Genomic DNA, 19,890 nt, shown 5'->3' on the forward strand with positions numbered 1-19,890 from the left:
ATTGATACGCGAATAACTAATGTCATATAACATCAATTTTAATAATTTAACGACTTAAACAAAAATTTCCGTGATATTTTATAAATTTTTAAAATTGAATAAACAAAAATAAAGTTGCTAATGGGTATAGTTTATCCAAAATGTTAATAATAATTTGTATTGTAGAGAGAGAAAAAAACAAACAAAAAGAATGGATGAAACCAACGGTGAGATGATGCGTGCGGGCCCAAAATAGAAGACAAATTAATTCCTCGTGTAAGTGAACCAAGTTCAAACGAAAGATCTGCTGTTTTTATTAGGAATTTCGATGTTGACGAGGGTTTTTGCTGCTGCGCTCTCTCTCTCTCTCTCTTTCTTTCTACTTGCCCATTCCCATCTTATCATTTCAAACCCCCATTTAACTGTCTAGTTTTTTCCCATTTCAGGTTAGGCTCTTTTTGCCTACCTTATTTTTCTCCTTTTATTTTCTTGGGTTTTCTGTTTGGTTGCTGAGAAACATCTTAATGGCATTGATTCTGTTGCTGGATTATTTCTACAAAAAATAGAAAAAGAACTTTTCACTTCAAATTTAGGCCAAAAGCTCGGTTGCATATGCATCTCGTTTGCGGAATTCTGATTTTCCTTGTTTCTTACTATTTCTCTGGAATCAAACAGTTCAAAAGTTTTGTTCTTCTTTTCAATTCGTTGAAAAGTAGATCATTTTAAAGGTAATCGATGTTCTGATTGATGGGTGTTGGTTATTTTGGTATAATGATTGATGGGTTTGCTTTCGTTCGACTAAATGTATAGTTACCTCCTCCAAGTTAGATGATTAGTATTATAATTATCAAGCCTAGTTTATTTGCATGGCCATCTTGAACACATTAATGTTAAAGCTTTTTTCTTTTCTTAACGTAATATGTATTCTGATTGATTGACATTGGTTATTCAGTGATAATGATTAGTTGGTTCTTTTTGTTTGATGAAAAAAATTGTAGATTTTTATCAGTGAGATACAATGGGGAATTCTTCTTCAATGCTAACTCAATATGATATTGAAGAAGTTCAAGAATACTGCCAGAATTTATGTAGGTTGTCTATATGCTTGATTTCCCCTACTGGTTCTTCCATTTAGTTGTTTTGTTATCAAAATTTTGATGTGTTCTTGGTTGTTGGAGTACAGTCTCTCAGCAGGAAATTGTTTCATTGTACCAAAGGTTTTGCCAGTTAGATCGAAATGCAAAGGGATTCATATCTGCTGATGAGTTTCTATCAGTTCCGGAGTTTGCAATGAATCCGCTCTCTCAGGTAGTAGTCTTTCGAGTGTATGTTATTGGAGTAGTTAATTAGATTCTGGTATGTATATATAAATTTGTGGTCCAACTCCAATGATAGTCTTTGCGTGCTGTTTTAGAGATTTATGTAAATTTTCGAGTTTGTTTCGTTGGAATTGTTGCATTTGCAGAGACTGCTTAAGATGGTGGATGGTTTGAACTTTAAGGACTTTGTCGCCTTCTTGTCAGCGTTTAGTGCTAAAGCAAGTGTACAGCAGAAAGTTAAACGTGAGTTCTCACCGACTTTTCTGTAGAGTCATTGACCTTACTGGTTTAGGTATAATCTGATTTCAGTTCAACGGTCACAAGTAAAAGCATTTAGATGATCACCTTTCGGGTGCCTTAGTATTGCAACTTGCACATTGAAGTTGAAAAATGTTTCAAAATTAGTTTTATGTTATTAATTTTCTCTCTGTTTCAGTTATCTTCAAGGTGTATGATTCTGACGGCAATGGAAAGGTGTCTTTCAATGACATGCTAGAAGTTTTACGTGATTTATCTGGTTCATTTATTTCCGATGTCCAAAGAGAGGTAAAATTATTTCTGCCTTTGCATTTTTTTTTCTTTTTTCTCATGCAATTGAAAAGAAATATGTATATATATGTATATATTCACCTGCTTGATTTGCTGATGTTGGTCTAGTTTATGTTCCTTGCTAAATCTCTCATGGTAATTACTGAACATTTTTTTGATCAAAGATGTTTCAAGTAGGGTGTTTGGTGCTGAAAAGAATGCATTGGACTAAGTGGCTAGTAGCTAATGGCGTGATTTAGTCATTGCATCATAGGACACTGTTTGACTGGTGCCATTGACTACAGCGTTCTTAAGATTTTCTTTAAATTACAGAATAAGATTTTCAGAGTTCAACATCATTCTGTAATTTATTTAAGTAAATATTTCCATTTCGTTTTAGCCTCCAAATTTTGGTTATAACTTACTTTTAACAAGATAAGACTTTTATAATTTAAGGATAGCATCATGTAAGATTAATTACGAGTGACATATGATAACATCTTACTCTTTTGTTCTTTGTTTTTGCAGCAAGTCTTGACCCAACTTTTAAAAGAAGCGGGTTACTCAAAGGACTCTTACCTAACATTGGATGACTTCAATAAGGTGATTTCCATTCTATTTTATATTTATTATAGTTATTCAATTTTCTGTTTTCTGCAAAACAGTTTAATTTATTAGGCTGGTAAAAGAAATTAGTGATGGGGCGAGGTCAATATGATTAAAGCTGGAGATCAATATAGTCAATTCATGTTGGAAATGTAGATTATAATAAGGAGAGATTGATGCATCTGAATGTGACACTCACATTCAAGTCTGAGTAACATAAACAATTAGTTAACTAATATCATCAGGATTATATTGCTTTGACACCTGTGGCCAACACATGTTTGTTCGGACACGGGTATGAGGGTGTGATTCTCCAAATATATGGAAAAGCTTATAAAAAGTTGTTTATGCCTGTATCTAACAACCTTGACTCCGGATGACACAGGTCTTACATACAAACCCGAGGTTAACATGTCTTGCCTACTTAGAGTTTAAATCTTCATGCTTTCTCTTGGTTGATTCTTTGGCTGTTGAGACTTAAGGTGTTGACTGGACTTGTTTTCGACTATATATCTTTAGTTCTATGCGTATGATCTTCCTCTCTGTTATAATGGATTGAACTAGAAAAGTACCTACTGGATAGGATTTGAATTGTGGTCCTTTTATCATCGATAAAAGACTTCAGACCAACAGCTACTAAGCCATGTCTGATTTGTTTTATACCTTATCTTAAGGTTCTGTATTCTGTTATGTCTAGAAGGAAGCTAACAATTTGACACTCGGGATATAAGGGAGGTTAATTGTATTTGTTGCTTGCATTTTATACGCTTTCTGCAACTAGCAACAAATTCATAGGATGGGGTAATTTGCATCTATGACATCTTGATTGAGTAAACTACTCGAGATAGCAGTGTATTAGGAAACCCAACAATTAAGAGAAGATTTGTTCATAAACATTTACATCTTCTGCAATGAAGTAAATAAGCTGAAATTACAATGCGATTAAGAAACATTTTAGAAAACTGCCTAAAGGATCTAAAGCGATCTGCATGTTATTGAGTTGTCGAAAATCTTCCTTGGATGGCTAAGCTACAACCCCTTTTTGTTGTATGGCTTGTTTTACTTAATGTTGTTAGGAAGCAATCTATATGTTTATCATTGCATTGTATTTATGATGCAGATTTTTGGGATCTCTGAACTAAAAATGGAGGTCGAAGTACCAGTGGATTAGCTATTTACAGTGTTTCCCCCAGAGAATAATTTGGTTTAACAGCAGGCGTGGTATGAGAGGCTATGCATTTTAGAAACACACATAAAATACTCATGTACTATGGCTTTTCATGTTACCATAAATAAATCAACCTATATATATATATGTATCAGAATAAGCTTCAGAGGTTTCCTATTTATCTTCACAAATTTTATTTTTTTATAATTCTAAATCAATTTTGATGACCAAAAATGTGGGTTTTATTGTTTGATGCTCAAAGTATCTGATTCTAAAGGAAAGAGATCTGAATGTTTTGGTTATTTGTAAAAATATAGGGGATTGATTCATTATTGAGTATTGCACTCTAAAAATGGTTGGTCTCTCATGATGTCATATATAATTTTCTAAATTCAATGGTAATATTTACTCAATTTAAGGTTTGATTGTTACCATGGAGTTTAAAGGGTTTATTTATAATGGGATTCATTGTTGCAAATTTGACACTTCTAACATTTGTTATTAAACCATCATTTCTACAAAAAAAAGTTAGATTTTCTTTTACCAATCCATCTTTTAACAATACAATAAGAACAAAAGTAAGAGCTTTTTACCAATTCAACATTTACAGTGAAAGCCAACTTCTAAAATAGATAATGCCAACAATGCTGAGTGGACCACCAAAATATGGTATGCTGCTCGTAACTTGAGTACAGCCCCCTTCTTGCATCCAAAATTGAACATTTGCAACTTTTTATCTCAACCAATACTGAAATGAAGTGGCGAACAATAGAGTAGAGCCAAAGGACTTATGACAAAATGAAAACCGAAAATAGAGAACTTGAAATAGGCAATTTTATGAATTGCTGCTCTAACAAACACCATGAAATAATGTTGTAGTTATGGAACTTGAATTCAGTTGTAGTTCAAATCAACTTGTTTTTGGCATTGTCTTGTCTTTCCTTTCCATCAATACTGTTTTTGTTTCTTGACAAATTTGACACTGGGAAAAAAAAACAGCATACCTAAATTAGATGGGCCTGCAAGCCAAGTATATAAAAGAAACTTGTGCTCCATCACCCGTTTTCATATCATCTTTGCGCTTGTTCTGATCCTTGAGCTGCAACTGAAGGTGTCGCTGTTATACTGCTGGCTGACCCGTTGTCTGCTGGTTGAGGCACTCCCCATCTGTTTTCAGACTCTAGGGGCTCGAAGACATGAACCCCTCCATCGGAGAGTCCCACCGCAAATTCATTTGGCTCTGATGGATGAGCAGCAATTACAAGAGGGTGAACATTGGAGCTGCAACATAGAGGAAAAGACCGTTTCTGAATAAGAATAGTTATATCTGAGATGGATAGTGTAGCAGCCATTCCAAGTTCAAATGGACTCAAATTATAACAGCAGGCAAAATCCAAATACCTGACACTAGCTGGCAGATAAGCCGAGGGATTTATACGGCAACGTGGTCTGAGGTTTGCAGCAACAAACACACAAATAGTTGCATCCAAAAAGCTGGCATATACCAGTTGGCTATCACATGAAAATGTTGCATGAGTTATTGGCGCGAAAGATTCACGAGGGACCCACTAAACCAGAAAAGAATTAATATTAGAGCACCGCAAGATAATGTTGTTCTGAAACAAAACAAACAATGATAAAGAGGTACCTGCTTAAAACATTCCAACTTCGTTGTTTCGTATAAGGCAAGCTGAGTCTCATGTACAACAAGAAGACGTATCTGGTCTTGATGGAATTGTACGCGTGTCTCTGATTGTGCAGTTGGTGTTATCCCAACAGGAATCTGCAAGAATTTAGTCTTCAGCTTTTCCCATCCATCAGTGTTCCATACACAAAGCTGGAGAAGATTGTAACCACACCAACAAAGCATTAATGATAATATTTCAACTTTATGAGATTAATTCGTCGGCAAAAAAAAAAAAACTGAGATTAATTGATTATTTCTTTGTAAAAAGAAAGCAGATGAGACTTTGATTTCCCAAAATTATTTGTAAAAGCTTAGAAATTTTGCAAACAATTCGGTGTTGGGCAATGTTGGAGCTGTTACCGAGCAGAGGGAACAAAGGCAATACCATTTATTCATCATAGCATGCATGTAAGATAGAAAGACGAATACCTGAGAATCTGCCCCGGATGAGACAAGCACATTCAGTGCATGAGAGAAGGCAAGGCCAGTTATTCTTTTGGAGTGACCTATGAGTTTACTCTTCACCTGGATGACAAAAATGGTAAATAAATAAGCAGTACTTCCAACAAGAATTAGATAAATAATTCTCTGCGAGATGCATCATACCTCATCCACACGGACATTATATATCTGAATTGTTGAATCATCCATGCCAATAGCAATAATATTATTATCTTGTGGGTGGAATGCAAGAAAAGTCGCGGCAGGTGGCGGTGGCATGAAAGTTGCCATTGTCTGCATGTATCCATAAAATGATTATAAGCTTTATTAAGATCATTGACAAATAGAGAGAGACAGATCTCAAGGAAGAAAATGGGATGGAAAATATAGAAAAAGAAATTGCATTCAGCATTCATGGGTCACCTTAAATGTCATCATATTAAACAGGGAAATCTTTCCTCCAGATGCTGACATTACATAAGAATCATTCTTAGATAAAGCAAAACAAGGAACAGCCTCTTCTGGATTTGTATCAGCAACATCATTTGTCATAAGAATGCCACTTGATGGTTGCCACAACTGAGGTGATACACTGGCAGTTGCCTAGGGATGAAGCAACAATAAGAAAATTACAGTACAAGTCATTGCAACGTATTCTTTTATGAAAAATAAAGTTGGCAAATCATGAGCAGAACCATTTTGGTAAATCTCCATACCTTGCCATTTGAATTACGATCACTTCGCTGCCATTTCCAAAGCAAGTGAATAGCATTTGATGCTAACGCCAGGATAGCATTACCGGAATTTGTGAAGATTAACCTTGATATCTGTAATAATCATAGAGAAAGTTGATAAGATAGAGGACGAAAAGAGGAGACCAATTCTGCAAAGGGTAATTTTGATGCAAATAACTATAGAAAATAGAAACAGGTAAACAACAGTATGAGTTCATAAAAATGCAATTTAACGTAAGGTTTGACTTTCTTTCCACAAAGCTTCGTTTTTAAGTAGATCAACAATCTTCCGTAGTAAATCTCATGGTGACCAAACCGAGTAAATCACTATCACGTGTTTGCATGTAGTGCATTGGATTTCATTCTCAGCAATTTCCTTAGAGCTACAAAAAAATATTACAGACATGCAATAGCTAGAAAATTGTTTACATGATAATAGTTTTTATATAATAATATACAATAAAAAGGTAAAATTGATATTTTCCTTTTGGTACCATTATGAGCTTAGAAATTGGGAGAAGGGGATGTAATAGCTAGAACTCGAATCTTGAACCTAGAGGTGCCAACACAAAGCTTTTCAACTTAAGGCTGCTCGCTAAATTGAGATACTTTTCAGTTAAATATTAACATGCAATTAGCTTTTCAACTTTTTAAAAATCAAAATTGTAAACTAAATAGCTAGAATGTTGAAAAAGTCCATTACCTTAATAGCTTAAGCTCAGAGACCCTAAATCATTATGTCCTAAATTATTCAACAAGGAACTCTTTTCTTATTTGTCTCACTTTATGCTGCCTTTGTCTCCTTCCTCACTTGTTCTCGGTGTCTATAACACATTTACATCAATGCTTTGCTTTCTACTCTCACTCTTTCCGGCTTTTAACTCTCAGTTTTTGTTTTTTCTCCTCGCTTTCTTTTTTTTTCTATAAGGATGTCAAGCATCTAACTCCCTTAAGATTTGAGTTTTTGCTCATTGTTGATTCCCAAATTAGGAGAAAATGTTAAAAAAAAATAGAACACTCTTCGGCACATGCCAGATATGTCCCTATGTCTAACCATGTTTGGGTTTGTCCAAATGCATCTTGAGCATGCTTTGACTGTTGAATTTTATTTTAATTTTTGATGCATCCAACACATTCCGCCAAGTCAGAGCCAAACACAGATATATGTCCGATTTTGGTAGATGGGGCACAGAGTGTCTGTGTTTCACTGCCTTAAAGATTAGCTAAGTTTATAACCATCCTATACATGGTTTACTTCAGTAGAAGAACAATTCAAACCAAGAAACTCCTCAGCTAAGCAATGGTATCTTAAAATAGCCAAATTTCTAGCTTCGAATAAGATAGAAGCAAAAAGACTTAGTTTTCTCTTTCCTTGATATGCAAGATAATTAGAAAATGGTGACTAGTAGGATAATATGCCTACCAGTATGTTGGAAAATCTATGAAAAAGGTACGAAAAATTTCTTTACCTTGGTCACCCTCAAGTTTTCAGGAAGCCTCAAGGATCGACACTGAGAAGATTCACTGATTTCGGTGAGCTTCCAAATCTTTGATTTATCACTAGATTCTTCTGTTATTCTGGGTTTCACATCCGCAAAACTCCTGGCATCCCCATTCTGGAAAAGCCATAGAACATGAACCACAGAATCATACATCCAAGCTCTGCTACTCAAACGAGAATCAATGACGACATAATAATAACACAAAATGATGTTGAAAGCAGCTAGCATAAATATTCTGATGTTTGCTATGAGAGAGTAAAAAGAGAGTAAAAAAAAAGTTGCAGTCTAACAGACCATTCCAGGTATAGCAACCACAGATGCACTTCTGTCTGCAAGTGCAGCACTAGTAGCTGCTGCTGCAGCTGAGATTGGATTTATTGTTGGCTGAAGAAAACGACACATTATAAGAGAAGATTTAATTAAGATATGGAGCAAATATGGAAAATTTTAATCCGCTAAAGAAATTAAATGATGTAATAGTACTTTAGGAGCTTCCGGTGTTCTTGAGTTATCATAAGACAGATTCTCCAAAGTGCGCAGTAATCGCATACCATCTGAATTGGCCAAAATCTTAATTCCGTTATCATTGGCTGAAACAGCCAGGAGAGAGCCATCTTTATTAAAGCGGATCCGTGGGCTTGCCTAGGAATTAGGCAACAACAGAAGTAAGTAGCTGATATCTTCAAAAATGATATAGAATTTAATTGAATACAATGAACTTACAGGAAGGCCTCCTTCGGCATCATAACTGGTCAAAGGTTGAACATTGTCCATATCCCAGAATTTTATTGAGAAATCGTCACCAGCAGCCAAATACCGGTTCTTAGTTGTATCAAATTGCACAACACCTAAAGAACGTTTGCGGAATCCTTGATAGGTCCTCTTCACAGCCCCTTCACTTTCATTCCATTCTACGATAAATGACTCCCCTTCTTTACTGGTTCCACATGAAAAAAGCCTACAATATCCAGCCACCAAACTAACTTTAATCACAATAATTCTTGACAATCGGCTTAAGATAAATATACGAGTAATGGTGCAAGAAAACTAACCTTGTACCATCAGCACTGTAGGCCATGGTTGTGCACCACCGACCAGGAGCTTCATAGTCAACCCGCGATCCCATATTATCATACAACCATGCCTTTATCTTTCCATCTAAGGCAGTTGAAAAGATAAACTGAGGCCAAAAAGTCAAAAGGAGGCACATCAGGACAGAAACAAATGTGGAGAGGGTAAGACATCTAAAGCCACATTATTACCTGAATGTTCTCTTTATAGTGAGGGCAGACAGAATACACGGGAGCCTCGTGACCTTCAAAGGTATACTGCTTTGTACCATTGGAAGCATCCCACACCTAACATTACAACACGAAATTAGCAAGGACAAGCAATTTTTCCTCCTAGAATGATAAACAACCACGTAAAATGATAAACAACCACGTAAAATGATAAACAAACCTTAATTGTCTTGTCATCACCGCAAGTTATTACACAAAGTTGCTTATTTGGAAGAGAGAATGCAATATCATTTACTCCACCAACATGAGCATCAATCTAGACAGGAAATTTTAAAATATCAATTTCAGACAGCCAACTCAAACTCGAGAGGACTATACAAATCCAAGATAGTATAATACCTCGAGATGCTGTCGAACTTCATCACCACCATGGTAAGAATATATTTGCACAATATGCCTTGAATAAGCAACTCCTGTTTTCCGAACAGATATGGCATCTCAATCAATGTTCCCACACTACCTATATCTATATAGAGGTTCTAGCAGATAATCATGAACTAATTCTAATGGATTAAATCTCACCGAATAAAGAACCATCGGGACTCCAAATTACACGATTTACAGAGACAGCAGGATCTTTGACTAGAGCAGCCTGAATTCAAGCAGATAAATTGTGTTTAGTATGTCTAAAGAGAAAATACAGTAAACAACAATTAAATACACGAACCTGAAGAGGCATTGAACAAACACTAAGATCCCAAACTTTGAAGTTCTTTGAAACCAGCCGCTCCCGAGAGCCAACTTCCCACAAGGCAATGTCTCCAACGTTGGTACCAACTGGTTCATTGTATACAGAAGTCTATTATCCGAGATCAAAATACCAGCCAGCCAAAGGCAGAAAACCAAATGCAACTATAAATAAAAGGCAGAAGTATAGCAGACCTAGAAGTAGAGTCTGCCGAACAGGATGGAAATCCATGCTCATAGGAGATGAACCCTGATTCAGAGTTCTTGCAACAGCCTTCGGAAGATCGTCAGGTGCAATGAAAGTTTGACTGTGACCATGGCCCGGAAATGTTACCTGCAGCACATTAACTGGCAGATTTACCTGCACAAAGTGAGCAAATATCAGTAAAATAACCTAAGGCAGAAAGACGCCCATAACCACAATACACCCAAGCCAACAGCTAGAAAACATATCAATTAAACTACTTTAACCAGAAACCAGAGTACCTCATCGGAAATCCCCATGGGCCTGGCCCTTTTGGAAACATGATCAGAGTCTGCAGATGGGTAGTCTACAGACGGATTAGTTGGAGGAGTCCTTGGATGCTTCAACGCAGCTATAAGTCAACAATGAAACATGGCTAGAGTTAAAAGAAGAAAAAGAACCAAAAGAAGGAAAGATATCAGCATTATGCTAAAAAGAAACCTAGAGAGGGAGTGATAACGGAAGAAAGAAGTTAAAAAGCAAAAAGAGAAAGAATAAACTACCTGGTATTGAAGACGCACCAAGACCAATGGCACCAGCTGAAACTGCTGGATGAGTTACAGCTGAAGGATTTGACATCCAACCTGCAAGGGGTGCTGGAACCGGTGCAGGCGTAGGTTGAAAAGGCTGAAGATGTAAAATAGGGAATGTTAAGGAAAGTATATCAATAATGAAAGAAATTTTTTATACTACTATCTAAGCTGTGTACCCACCCCATGAGCACCTAAGGGAGGAAAACCTCCAGCTTTTGGTAAGGATCCAAGAAGTGGATTATTGGCAGGTGATGGTGCTCGTGCACCATTTGGCTGCCCACATGAGTGATCCACAAAGAGAGTTTTTATATCTGGATTTGGTCTCGGGTTTTTACAAAGTTGATGCTGCCAATTCAAGCTGTAGTTGCACAAAAAATCAATTGTCCACTAAAATCACAACTACAACAACGACCTTATTGAAAACACCAGTCCCAATACAAGCTCAAGAATGGCGACAATATGATTACCTCTGATTAATCAGGGTTCGTAACCTCGAATTTTTAAGGGTCGGGAACTGCAATTTGTCACGGAATAAAGGATTTGCTTCAATAAGCTTCTTGAGTTCAACTAACATGATTGCTCTAGCTGACTTTGTATCTCCATATTTTGACAACTGTTCATTCTCTCTGTTACGAAAGTAACGCATTCTTCAGCACATTCACTATTATTTATTTTACCTCAAGACTTTAACAACTAAACATGAGCCTGTACCTGAAATTCTCCAACGTCAGAAGCTGAGTGATTTCCTTAAAAAGTTCCTCATTAAATGTAGCAAAAACTTTCAAATCCTTAACTAATATCTCCACAGCTTTGGATCGATCATGCCTTACAAAAATTTAAACAATTCCAGTTGTAACCGAATTTGATTATCGACAAAGTTTTCAATGATACATAACAAACTAGTGATTAATACAATAAATCAAAATTGAAAAGTCTGCAAAAACTTACTTATCCAATGCCTCAAGATACTTCTGCTTTCTTATCTCGAAAAAGATTTTCATGGAATATCGATTGTCATCGACCTTGGTAAAACCAGAGAGGTATTTCTCAACCTCATCCCAATTTCCATTATGCACTTCATCCTCAAAATATTTCATATTGAAGAAAAACCCAGATTCCTGTTCAAGCCTATTTAAATTCAAATAATAAAGAATACTTTGATAAGCTGAAATCATTACATTTCAAATTATGATTTAACCATAAATACACCATACAATATAACCTTTAAAAGGTACTAAAACTAACATTCTATTAATTAAATTAAAGAAAAAGATTTACTTATGAACAGTCTCTTTAAACTTTTCCTCATCTAGGAACTGTAAGATCAAGAAAACAAGCTCTCTACTGAGAGACGACATCGAAGCCGCCCCGTTTCAAATCCCAACGCTGAAACGAAAATCACCAGATCTACAAAAGATTTGCAACAAAATACAAAAATAAAGGGTCAGCCAAAAATACCTTAAAAATCCCAAAATAAAACCTAAAATTTAAAATATATATATAACTAGATCATTGAGCAATCTTTAACCTCCCCTAAACAAACCACAAAAGGGTAAAATTCTACGTTTTTGTGGGGGATTAAAGAGAACACAAAATAGCATCTAAAAACACATAAATAAAAAAGCAAAACAGGAGACCAAACAAAAGAGAAAAAAAAAACAAAGACAGCAACAGATTTGTTAGAAAATCACCTTGTTCTTTAGAAGAGATCGAGTTTCAGACCCTTTAAGAGATTAAAATAACTTTCTCTCTTAACAAAAAAAAAAACCAAAGGCAGGCAGAGATTTCACTTTCTCTCTCTTCTCTCTCTCTCTCTTTTGTATATCCTTTTTATATAAAAACCCAACCTACAGCCTTGCAGAAATGGAGAATTTTAAAGGGGGAGGCAGATAAAGAAGATGATAAGTAGAGTTACTTATCACTTGATAGCTTATTGGAAAATGTACTAGTTATATGGACAAGGAATGAGCAAATTTATAAGTACAGTGAAGTAATTGGGCCCCACTTAGCCGGCTACTTTGTGTGGAGTTTATCGGCGCGTAAGCCATTCCATTTGTGGAGATTATTACAAGCGTTGAGGTGTACCGTAGTTTTCCTTTTGAACCCGTCGATTTTGAAGTGTGCTTTTTCTAATGTTATGATCCAACAGTTAAGGATAGGGATTAAGATAAGGGTGAGGAGTAGAGGAATAGAACCTAGAAAGCGATATATACTTTTCTCGGATCCCCAAAGAAATGAAAGGTTTTCCTCGACGGGGAGATCCAGGGAGTCTGACCCTGGATTTTGCTAAATATTACGGAACCTGCCATTTTTCGAGGGAAGAATGGGGAAAATATAATTTATCATATCACGTAAACACGAATTTAGTCGTGAGATATCGTACCGATAAGTTGCTTTTGATTTTGATTTTAAAAGCAGACAATTATTAATGGTGCAATATTTTATGATTAAACTACGTATTGGATTTTTTTTAATTATAGATTTATAACTAAATTAGTCTAATTTGCTTATTATATTTTTAATTTTAAAATTAAATAATAATAATAATAAGCACTTTAATGCACGCAGTCAATTGAATTAATGCTTAATTAATAAATTAATAGACATGTTAAAATAATATAATTAGGCATTTTTAATATTTAATTTTATCATTGTTTAAATTCTTATTTTTTTAGCCTTTAAAATTAAATGTACGAGATTAACATGATGTTTAATAAAATGAAAAATTAAATATTAAAATTTGAAGTATAATTTAGTAAATACTAAACTCAGATTATAAAAATGGTTGAAAATTAATAATTGTTAAATTGAAAAATTGTTCATTTTATATTTTTTTTCATGCATTTTGAATAACAAAAATATGATAAAATATATCTAAACTGATAATAAAAACAATCAATTTAAATTATGGTGGATTGATTCAATTTATTTAAGATAAAACGAAATTATTTAATAAAAATTTAACAGTAATAAAATCTTTACTCATGTGGAGTTATGGTGAAGGTTTTTGTCAAACATTTGTCTCGTACAAATTTAAACCCTATTACCCTCATCTTTTACCTCCATTATTGGATAAAAAATTTATAATTTATTTATTTTTAGTAACACTATATAATGTGCATATTAACTATATATGGATTTATATCTACAAATAATTGCAAGATAAATCAAAACATTTTAAAAATAATTCATTTTATTTTCAAGAAAATAACATAATGTAATTTATTACAATATCGTTCATCAAATATACATTTTTAGTTCTTTAAATGTAACATTATTTAATAAATTTTGGGAAAAAAACATTATACAATAGTTAAATGATCGGATTTTTTTTTTTTTTTTTGCTTTCTTTGTTTGGTTGCGGAGATGAAGGATCTTAGATTGGTGTCATAATCTAAGGGGTATATATATATACTAATTTTAGTACACGTATAGGACACAAGAAAATTGAAATAAAACTATACTATGCATCCTGGGCAAAAAAATTAAATATGATTTTAGTTAAAATCGTAAAGTTATAATAATTAAAATTAGGCTTAAACAATAAAAAAATTATATTTAAATTGTACTTATTTTTCTAGTTGGTATTTATTTCTTTTTTTGTCACAAGTGGTACTTAAACTATATTTTATTACTCAAGATGGTACCTAAATTATGTTTCATTACCCAAATGACCCCAACTAGGGATGTCAATGGGGCGGTTACGTTGGGTCTCGCCCCACTTCACACCCAATTGGGCAGGGATAGGTATAGGTTTCGTGGGTGGTGGAGCGAGGATGGAGACAAAAATTAGATCCGCCGTGGGTGGTGCGGTAGGCGTGGGTACGGCCTTGTATCCGTCTCATCCCCACCCGCCAGCCTGCATAATGTAATAAATATATATTTTTTAAAAATATTTATAAAAATTTGATTTCATAATTATCTTAATAGTATTTTATTAATTTAATAGTATTTAATTTTTGTACTTGTGTTGCATTTGAAGACTTTTATGATGTATTTTGAGACATTGTTTGTATTTGAACATTATGTAGGGACTTTATTTTCTTAATTTTTAAACTCGTGTTGAAGTTATATTTTATTTACCAATTGAAGGGTCGCGAAGGCTTTTTTTTTTGAAAAAAGGTGACAATTGAAATAATGTCACATATGCGGTAGAAGTATAAAGGACAGATATTTTAATACTTTTTTCATTAAAATTTTGGTTTATATTTATTTAACTGATACTTATAAATATATTATATAAAATGGGTCGTAGGGCAGGTATAGCGGGGATTATGTGGGTCTAGGGACCCACGTGCGTGGTGGGGCAAGGATGCTTTTAGTCTTGCGGGTCATGGGGCTGGCATGGTTTTGGGTTTTGTACCTGCGGTGGGTTGCGGAGCGGGGATGGAGATGGAGATGAAAATTCTTGGCGGGGATGGGTGTGGTGGGAGCACTCCCCGCATCTGCCCAATTGACATCCCTAACCCCAACCATTAAAAAAAATCACTTAGCCAATCATTTTGTGACACGTCGTAATTTTTAACTAAAAACAAAAAAGATTAAATATTATTTCCTTTTAATTTTTTTTTTAAATAAATTTATCTCTTTTGTTCTTCACCTAAGAACTCTGGGGGATAGAAAATTCAATAATCCATCGGAAAACTCATCCAGAACTCGTCTTCACCGACAAAACTTAGATTTCAACAAGCTTCTTTAAAAAAAAATCTCGATTTCGATTCAATTCTCACTCCAACCAAAATCTATGTATATTTTTCTTAAAAACAATATTCTTCATTCTTTTATATACACTTTGCATAAAATAATTATTGGTAGGTAAACTTCTATAAAAGAAAAAACCCAATGAAAGCATGAAATTCAAATACATAGAAGAAATTAAGTAAAAAATGATTAGAGGATTGCAAAAAAAAAATCTTTTTTTACAAGAGAAGAAAGAATTGTGGGAAATGAGAGTGCGTAAAAAAATTAAAAAATTTTAATTTAATTAAAGAAAAATTACCTCATACATATCTTATGGAGTCTTTTAGATTTCACAAGTGAGTTGAATGTGTTAAATGTGTCTTATAGGGTGTATTAAAAAAGTTAAAAAGAAAAAAAAAAAGCTTGCCGATATTTGGGTTTTGTCACTGAAAATTGAGTTTGGGTGATTTTTTTTATTGAGTACTTGAATTTTCTGTTACTGAAATTATTTGGTGAAAAACAAAATAGCTGAATATGTTTAAACAAAATTTAAGGAAATAATATTTAAATATTTAGGATTTTTTAGTTAAAAATTGCCAAGTGTCAGAAAATGATTAGTTAGGAGTTTTTCTAAACGGCCGAAGTAATTTGGGTAATAAAGTATAGTTTAGGTACCGCTTTGAGTAACAATATATAGTTTAGGTACCAACTTAAGAAAATTGATATAGTTTGGTACCATTTTGTGATTTAAGCCTTAAAACTGTAATGGCTTGAGTTCAAATATCATGATTCTCATCAAGAATGTGTATTTTTTTTCTAGATTTATCAAAATGTAAAAAGATATAAATACTCTCAAAATAATATTTATTTCTTTGTAAAATGAATTGGCTTTTGATAATTTCACTATTGAATTTGGACTCGATTAAGGGTAATACTAAATTGATCAAATTCATTTATATGATTTAAAATGATATTAGGAATAAATTAGGCTTTAATTAACAGTAAAGTTAAGACATTGAAAATTGTCATATTTTAAAATGACAAAAATACTATCATAATAATGTTTATTGTTTGGGTAAATTACATCCATTATCACTTTAAAATAGGGTCTATCTTATTTTGGTCACTCTAATTTTTTTTCTGAATTCACTCTAAATAAATTAATTGTGTGAATTAGTCACTGTCGTTAAAATTTTTATTTTCTTTTAATGGATTGCTGACGTGGCAAATTAGCACATTGAGTGACAGATAAGTGACATTTTTTGTTGACTTTTAACTAAAATTTAGGGACCTCTCTATAATTAGTCCAAAACATTTTCTCCCTAAACTTTAGTCAAATGTCAACAAAAAAACGCCACATGTCAGTCACTCAATGGGCTAATGTGCCACATTAGCAATCCGTTAAAAGAAAACAAAAATTTTAACGGTAGTGACTAATTTGCATAATTATTTTATTTAGGGTGACTAAATTTTTTTAAAAAAATTAGAGGGACATAGGTATACTTTACCTTCATTTTTATAAATGGAAGAGTTCTCCATAATTACTCAACTGAGTTGAGACTCGATTGATGGATAAGATCAACTTAATCAACCTTTTAAATATTGTATATATAAACCCAACACAAATTTATAAATTAACATGGTAAAAACCTTTAAAAAAAATCCTCTCCCAATTCTCACTTTCCAAATTTGCCTTGAGGGAGTGGTTGGCCACTTGGCTGCTAATGGCCAATCGTCACCTCTTCCCTTGTCTTCTATTTGTTTTCCTCATTTTAATTTTGCGATGATTATGTTGTGGTGGTTCCAATGGCAAATCGGTGTGAGTGATGGATCTTTATCGGGAAGACATCCTCGTGATTATCTCATTGAGAGGTTCATTGAGCTGTTTTCCCATTTAATGCATGTTGTGTAATAAAGTTTAAAAGCACCTCATATGTATTTTCTGTGAGATGAGATTTCGTGATTATCTTAAAGTAGAGTAGTGAGAGCATTTCTTTACACGACTTGGTGGCGTTGGCCTTTAATTTCAGATTCAATGTCTTGAATTCCTCCGTTGGCTAGTTTTGATCAGCTCATTGCTTGACATTTTGGCAAATTCTATACTGCTCCTAAATATTCTTAACCTGCGAGCCAAAATGGAGATTAATTATCTTCTTATTTTCAGATATCTTATAAATACAGATAGGTTATTGTTGACTGTTGAGTATAAGATTTCTAATTAACTCGTTTTACTATGTTAGGATGTAATTTTATATTTTAAGAGGTGATAACAACATTTTATTTATATTGATCTGTGATTATATACGACTACTTTATTTTATGAACAAACTATGAAAGTTAAGTGAGGTGGTAAGAGTCTCTCTTATCTTAACTAGTGATCAAAAGTTCAATTCTCACTCTGGGTATGAAGTAGCTTTAAAACTTATAGTTAGCATCTACAGTCTTAATGGACCTACAAAATGTGAAGGATTAGCTACTGGACTCGTTCCAATATGTTAAAGAAATAAAATATAATTGCACTCTTTTAAAAATTTATAAAATATTAATGAATAATTTTTTAAAAAATATATTAAATATGTTTATGATAAGAGATAAGACGCATTATTCGAATAAGATTATCGCATCTACTGTAAAGATGGCTTTAGGTGTGTATCCCAAAAAAAGAAAAAAAAAGAAGAAGATAGCTTTAGTTCATTTAAGGTAAAGATTAATTATTCCACCAAAAGAATTCAACAATTTTCTCATACTCTATTTGTCCTTGGAATTCCCAACTCTTTTCACTATATTTGTCTTTTATTTCTAAACAATACTTTCTTTTCATAGAAAATTAGGTTTAATTATCTCCCAAACAATCCTACATTTGTATTTTGATAATTTAAATTTTATATATTTTTTTAAAAATTTAGTTCTGATTTAAATTATAACAGTTTAATTTATTTGGTTAAATTTTATTATTAATCTTTTACTGTGCATAAAGTTATAATTTAGGTCTCGAGACTCTGAGTCAATAGTCTCAGAATATATCTAGATGTTTGCATATGTCTTGAGACATAGCCTCCCAATGACTATATAACAACTATGTTTCAACCAAGTCTCAAGATCCCTTGATAAGTCTTGAGACTTGGGTTATAGATTCACCTTTTTATCTTGAAATTAATGCTTCTAACAACTCAAAATCATCTTCAATGGCTATAAAGGATAAACGTCCAAAAACTTATTTCTTGATATAAATACTCATCGAGAATATTTTAAGACTCATGAGAGACATATACAAATATTGAAACCAAGAGAATTCACTTCAAATATTAATTTTCTCATATTCTCTTGTATATAATCTCTTAGTTTCTTATTTCATCATTCATATTTCATTTATTTTAAAGAGCTACATCCATTTAAGAGTTTTAATTATTGAAATTTTTTTTTTGTATTAAGAATATTCTTAAAGTTTTTGGGTACAAAATATGTAGTGTTCATGTTGATGAGCAATCATAAATTTGTCCATATACATACACATTTGTATATATACATATTAATATGGTATTTGGTTGATGATGACACCATCTAATTATTTGATAATGACACCTTAAAATCAAGAAAAAGAAATGTGTACATAAAGCCAGATTTATAGGATCCATTTGATCAAACAAAGAGTGCTTTCAAACGTTAACCCACTTTGAAAACGACAATTCAACCTTTTGAGTATATCTTTAACTTTGTTGAATTAATTTAAAAACTAAGATAATTATGTTTTGGGTAACCTAAAAACTTATAAAATTTCAAAATATATTTTCTATAATGGTTATTAATAAAGATTTTTAAACCATTAAGTTGGTACATTTTTTTAATTAACTTGAAATATTTCAATATAATGGATTAATATGTTATTTGTTTTCGAACTTATTCAAAAGTATTTAGTTAGTATTTGAACATTTTTATTGTACCTAGTTAGATCTGAACTTGTATTATGTCATTCAGGTTAATATCTCTGCACTAACATTGTTAGTCTGTGCTGACATAACACTGATAGCGAATCCTATAATGACATGCGACAACCTCTCAGAATGACATATGGTGGATATAAATTAAAAAATTAAAAATCTTTTTTAAAAAAAATATAAGTTTGTTATAAATATTTTATTATTAAGTGGATGTCCATCAATATCAAGATTAATTTGATATATATTAGGACTTTAATGTGATTAAAAGTAGAGTTTTATACCATATATACTTCTTATGTTTATAAATACGTTCTCTTTCATTCTTCTATTTTTGATTCTTTTACTTTCTTTTTTATTCATTTCATAATATGTTATCAGCACGATAATTTTCTATTTTTTTCTCTCTTCTTCTCTTCAAAATATTAGATAGTAAAGAGAATGAAAAAATCTTAAAAAATAATAAAATCCCATAAACTAGCTAGAATTCAAACGGTAGCCTAATTGATTTAAAACTCCTTCCTTAACCACTTAGCCGCCATATAA

At 32.9% G+C, this 19,890-nt stretch overlaps 2 protein-coding genes across 7 annotated transcripts; one reads left to right on the top strand and one right to left on the bottom strand.

The window, feature by feature from the left end:
- Window positions 1-269: 269 nt before the first annotated feature.
- Window positions 270-3,781, top strand: LOC107957518 (calcineurin subunit B). 5 transcript variants are annotated; one of them, XM_016893049.2, is made up of 8 exons: window positions 289-425; window positions 655-707; window positions 978-1,071; window positions 1,163-1,287; window positions 1,445-1,541; window positions 1,735-1,844; window positions 2,355-2,429; window positions 3,553-3,781. In XM_016893049.2, the coding sequence occupies exons 3-8, from the start codon at window positions 1,029-1,031 to the stop codon at window positions 3,601-3,603; spliced, it is 501 nt and encodes a 166-aa protein (XP_016748538.2). In that variant the 5' UTR covers window positions 289-425; window positions 655-707; window positions 978-1,028; the 3' UTR covers window positions 3,604-3,781. The 5 variants fall into 5 exon arrangements, with proteins under 5 accessions (XP_016748535.2, XP_016748537.2, XP_016748536.2 ...); XM_016893045.2 differs by having other exon boundaries at window positions 299-425; window positions 978-1,067; XM_016893046.2 differs by lacking the exon at window positions 655-707 and having other exon boundaries at window positions 270-425; window positions 978-1,067.
- A 631-nt stretch (window positions 3,782-4,412) lies between these two features.
- LOC107957517 (topless-related protein 1) lies at window positions 4,413-12,671 on the bottom strand. 2 transcript variants are annotated; one of them, XM_041100491.1, is made up of 26 exons: window positions 12,421-12,671; window positions 12,008-12,136; window positions 11,678-11,857; window positions 11,441-11,554; window positions 11,197-11,355; window positions 10,910-11,087; window positions 10,700-10,823; window positions 10,439-10,548; window positions 10,148-10,313; window positions 9,933-10,042; window positions 9,788-9,857; window positions 9,605-9,678; window positions 9,426-9,521; window positions 9,227-9,322; window positions 9,017-9,144; window positions 8,688-8,922; window positions 8,448-8,606; window positions 8,259-8,348; window positions 7,932-8,078; window positions 6,445-6,555; window positions 6,152-6,331; window positions 5,894-6,022; window positions 5,717-5,812; window positions 5,249-5,383; window positions 5,002-5,168; window positions 4,413-4,881 (listed from the first exon to the last, which is right to left on the bottom strand). In XM_041100491.1, exons 2-26 carry the CDS (start codon window positions 12,085-12,087, stop codon window positions 4,671-4,673), a joined length of 3,345 nt encoding a protein of 1,114 aa, XP_040956425.1. In that variant the 5' UTR covers window positions 12,088-12,136; window positions 12,421-12,671; the 3' UTR covers window positions 4,413-4,670. The 2 variants fall into 2 exon arrangements, with proteins under 2 accessions (XP_040956425.1, XP_016748533.1); XM_016893044.2 differs by having other exon boundaries at window positions 5,249-5,437.
- Between the last annotated feature and the right edge of the window lie 7,219 nt (window positions 12,672-19,890).

The sequence above is a fragment of the Gossypium hirsutum genome, chromosome D09 (assembly GCF_007990345.1).
Source record: "Gossypium hirsutum isolate 1008001.06 chromosome D09, Gossypium_hirsutum_v2.1, whole genome shotgun sequence".
In the NCBI taxonomy this organism is placed as follows: Eukaryota; Viridiplantae; Streptophyta; class Magnoliopsida; order Malvales; family Malvaceae; genus Gossypium; species Gossypium hirsutum.

Excerpts from the sequence above, each read along its gene's own strand:
- LOC107957518 (XM_016893046.2), top strand. The coding sequence starts at position 998 with ATGGGGAATTCTTCTTCAATGCTAACTCAATATGATATTGAAGAAGTT. Across the intron at positions 1,068-1,162 it reads AGAATACTGCCAGAATTTAT|TCTCTCAGCAGGAAATTGTT; the intron begins GTAGGTTGTCTA and ends GTTGGAGTACAG. Across the intron at positions 1,288-1,444 it reads CAATGAATCCGCTCTCTCAG|AGACTGCTTAAGATGGTGGA; the intron begins GTAGTAGTCTTT and ends TTGCATTTGCAG.
- LOC107957517 (XM_016893044.2), bottom strand. The coding sequence starts at position 12,087 with ATGTCGTCTCTCAGTAGAGAGCTTGTTTTCTTGATCTTACAGTTCCTA. Across the intron at positions 10,549-10,699 it reads TGGTGCGTCTTCAATACCAG|CTGCGTTGAAGCATCCAAGG; the intron begins GTAGTTTATTCT and ends GTTGACTTATAG. Across the intron at positions 8,349-8,447 it reads GAACACCGGAAGCTCCTAAA|CCAACAATAAATCCAATCTC; the intron begins GTACTATTACAT and ends CGTTTTCTTCAG.